The sequence below is a fragment of the Homarus americanus genome, unplaced genomic scaffold (assembly GCF_018991925.1).
Source record: "Homarus americanus isolate GMGI-L3 unplaced genomic scaffold, GMGI_Hamer_2.0 scaffold10486, whole genome shotgun sequence".
In the NCBI taxonomy this organism is placed as follows: domain Eukaryota; kingdom Metazoa; phylum Arthropoda; class Malacostraca; order Decapoda; family Nephropidae; genus Homarus; species Homarus americanus.
Window position 1 is genome coordinate 6,042 of NW_024717671.1, and position 4,110 is coordinate 10,151.

The 4,110-nt window shown below is 42.7% G+C and overlaps 1 protein-coding gene across 1 annotated transcript; it reads right to left on the bottom strand.

The window, feature by feature from the left end:
• Positions 1-3,125: 3,125 nt before the first annotated feature.
• Positions 3,126-3,971, bottom strand: LOC121858987 (putative inactive serine protease 43). Its single transcript, XM_042355642.1, has one exon. The coding sequence runs from the start codon at positions 3,969-3,971 to the stop codon at positions 3,126-3,128; it is 846 nt and encodes a 281-aa protein (XP_042211576.1).
• Between the last annotated feature and the right edge of the window lie 139 nt (positions 3,972-4,110).

A 4,110-nucleotide genomic window follows, 5' to 3' on the forward strand; every position in this document is an offset into this window, starting at 1 on the left:
AACACTAGTGTAGTAACTCCCTCATAGATGGTGCTATGAGGGGCATCACGTGGTGTAGTAGTTCCCTCGAGTGTAGGACAAAAGTCCCCCAGGTGAAATAATAAAAACGTTTAAAATAATTATTGTATTTTTTTACAGTTTATGAACACTTCTTTAGCCTGACCTAAAATAACTTAACCTTACCTTACCTAACCTTTGGGAATTCTGTTATAGTTATAAAGATAAAGAAGTATACAAGGAATGTTTATTAAATCTGCAATGACGTATGTTTTGTCTGTTGGGGTAATTATTCCCCTGACATTGAGTGACCTCACTGGGCCCTAGGGTCACCTCAGTAAATACAGAATGAACATGAAGGTAAAATATGTCGTCTTTTTTCTTTTCTATTTATTTAATAATGTTCTATATCAAAATTGAAAGAGTTATAATATTCTAATTATTTAAGTTGTAATAATTTCATATTTAAATCTATATATTTTTATATTTCTAATGACCCTCTCTTTAACATAAAAACAAGAGGTTTCTGTCCTATTTTGCACTTTTACTGAGGGGCTTTTGTCTGGGCCCCGTTCCCTCACAGGTGGTGTTTTGAGGGGCCTGATGTGGTGTAGTAATTCCCTCACAGATGGTGTTATGAGGGGCCTCACATGGTGTAGTAAATCCCTCACAGATGGTGTTATGAGGGACTAGACACGGTGTTGTAATTCCCTCACAGATGGTGTTATGAGGGGCTTCACGTGGTGCAGTAATTCCCTCACAGATGGTGTTATGAGGGGCTTGATGTGGTGCAGTAATTCCCTCACAGATGGTGTTATGAGGGGCTTGACGTGGTGCAGTAATTCCCTCACAGATGGTGTTATGAGGGGCTTGACATGGTGCAGTAATTCCCTCACAGATGGTGTTATGAGGGGCCTCACATGGTGTAGCAATTCCCTCACAGATGGTGTTATGAGGGGCTTGACCTGGTGCAGTAATTCCCTCACAGATGGTGTTATGAGGGGCCTCACATGGTGTAGCAATTCCCTCACAGATGGTGTTATGAGGGGCTTGACGTGGTGCAGTAATTCCCTCACAGATGGTGTTATGAGGGGCCTCACATGGTGTAGCAATTCCCTCACAGATGGTGTTATGAGGGGCTTGACATGGTGGTAATTCCCTCACAGATGGTGTTGAGGGGCAATGGTGTAGCAATTCCCTCACAGATGGTGTTATGAGGGGCTTCACGTGGTGCAGTAATTCCTCACAGATGGTGTTATGAGGCTTGACATGGTGCAGTAATTCCTCACAGATGGTGTTATGAGGGCCTCACATGGTGTAGCAATTCCCTCACAGATGGTGTATGAGGGCCTCACTTGGTGTAGCAATTCCCTCACAGATGGTGTTATGAGGGGCTTGACATGGTGCAGTAATTCCCTCACAGATGGTGTTATGAGGGGCTTGATGTGGTGTAATAATTCCCTCACAGATGGTGTTATGAGGGGCTTGACGTGGTGCAGTAATTCCCTCACAGATGGTGTTATGAGGGGCCTCACTTGGTGTAGTAATTCCCTCACAGATGGTGTTATGAGGGGCTTGTCGTGGTGTAGTAATTCCCTCACAGATGGTGTTGTGAGGGACCTGATATGGTGTAGTAATTGTAGTAATTCCCTCACAGATGTTGTTATGAGGAACCTCATATGATGCTGCAGCGAATCCAGGAAAAAAAGTCACAAGAAAAAAGTCACAGATAAAAAGGAATGGAAAAAACCTAACCTAACCTAACTTAACCTAACCTATGTGCAATGCCATCATATATATATATATATATATATATATATATATATATATATATATATATATATATATATATATATATATATATATATATATATATTGTGTTGTCAGTGTGTACAAGTCATGTGACTTTATTTCCGTCCACCGCTGTAGCAACTCATTCACTACGTGGTGTCGTCGCATCCTGGGGACACCACGTTGTCTGGTGTCACAGGACCTCACTCACTTAAGTGAGTGTGGTCCCAGGCATAATTTCCAACTAGACATAATCCTGACAGCTCTGTCCTCTTGTTCAACCTTATTACTGTACAATCCATGTTGTACTGCTCCCCCTACCCCATTATACTTATGTTTTTCAATTCCACTGTAATTTATGTATATATAAATAAACTAAAAAAAAGTAAATAAATAAATATTGAAGTGATAACCGTGGTAGCATTATGAGATGTTCTTATTACCACCATGCTATTGTACTATTCCAGATGATACTAAATGTTACATAATACTTCTATGAGATAAATGTATAGTATATATCAGGTGCCTAAAAGAGAGCTCAGGTTCTCAACTGGCTCAGCCATGTTAATTTAGTTATTATTATCCACTCTGCATCTGTGTTTTTTTCTGGCTAAATAAACTGTGTGAAGGTTAGCTTGGGTACGACTCGGCTGTTACTGTTGAGTTGTTTTCCACTGACTTAAGCACTGTTCACCACTTTTCAACACTGGTTCCATTCCTTTCCTAAATTAAATATTAACTTCTGGCGAGAACTTGTTCCGGTGGGGAGGAGAGTTCAGGAGAGGGAGTTGGTATGGGCCAACATAACAGTTGACCTGGCTGCTGCCAGAGCAGTGCCAGGAACGCCTTGACCCTTCGGTAAGTGTGTTATTGAATAGGACAACCAAAATTTATTTGTCCTATGTGTCCAGATATCTTATCAGGTAGAGAGGAGGTGAAAACATAGGGCCATCCTAGAAGGAGCCGCCAGTCTGTGACATGATAGGTGCGGCAGGAGGTAAAGGTAAAAGACAAGAAAGTTTTTATATTGGGTTTATTATTAACACGATTCATATTCATTCCACAAATATTTGTTTGAAACTTCCCAACAAAAGAAATATTACATCAGGTGTCCATTAGCTATCAAGGTCATAATAACAGGTCCTTGACCTCACCCATCCTAAGGAGGAAGGAACACAACTTTTGTTTTTCTTTGTAATTGGGCGAGAGAAGACGACTGTTTATGGTACAGATTTAGTTTTGACATTTTTATTATATTTTGTAACTGAGTCAGATTACAGAAACGTTGATAGACTGTACGAGGATTTGAGTGTCTGTGACGAACAGATATCATACGTTTACTTCTGGATTATCGATATGATCCATTCCTTGAACATGGCCACATTAGTGTAGACACCTGGGTATCCAAGTCTACCACACCCTCGACCGAAGCTCACCAATCCTATGAGCGTCCAAACGCCGTCCACCTCCTGCAATAAAGGTCCTCCTGAGTCACCCGTGCAAGCGTCGCGACCGTAAGCCCCGACACACAGCATATTGTCAGTGAATTTCCTCCCGTACACCTTACAGGCGTCAGGCGGCAGAATATCGATGTCAACTTCTTGTAAAAAAGCAGCGCCCAAGGGAATGTCTTCTGCAAGGAAACCCCAGCCCAACACAGTGGCCGAACCATTCACAGCTTGGTTTTCATTCATTGGGAGACACACAGGAGACGTATATACATCAAAGACGTCAGTACTTAGAGTCACGACGGCCAAGTCAATGTCATTTATCATGTAGTATTGGTACATGTCGTGGATGTCGATGGACGAAACACCAATGCCTCGTCCGTCTACAAGAGTCGTGGCCCCAACTACCACTTGCAGACTATACTCGGAAAACCAGGACGTGTAGGGAAGCACACAGTGGGCGGCCGTCACGACATGCCTGGAACTGACGAGGGCGCCCCCACAAAAGTGCTCCAGTTTGTCTGTGCGAAGACTTACAACCCAGGGCCAGGAATGGGGCGTCGACGTCCTACCTCCGATGATCCTGGATGTTGCTCGGAGACCGCAGGAGACCGGGAATTTAACAGTAGGTCGTGAGGGAGTCGCGGAAAAGATTGTTGTGAACCAGGAGATGAAAAAGGCGGAGGTAGGAGCAGACAACGACATCAACACCACCAGCCGAAACATCCCCCACATAATGCACTCAAAAGTTCACTAAAAACGCAGTCACGTACACAGATCTTATTTTTGTGAGTGAATATGTCTCAGTTCTGAAGATTAAAGTGTTCCAGCTTTAAGGGTTAAAAATTTTCAGAAGAAACACTGGCAGAACACT

Coding starts and splice junctions, on each gene's coding strand:
- LOC121858987 (XM_042355642.1), bottom strand. CDS start 3,971: ATGTGGGGGATGTTTCGGCTGGTGGTGTTGATGTCGTTGTCTGCTCCT.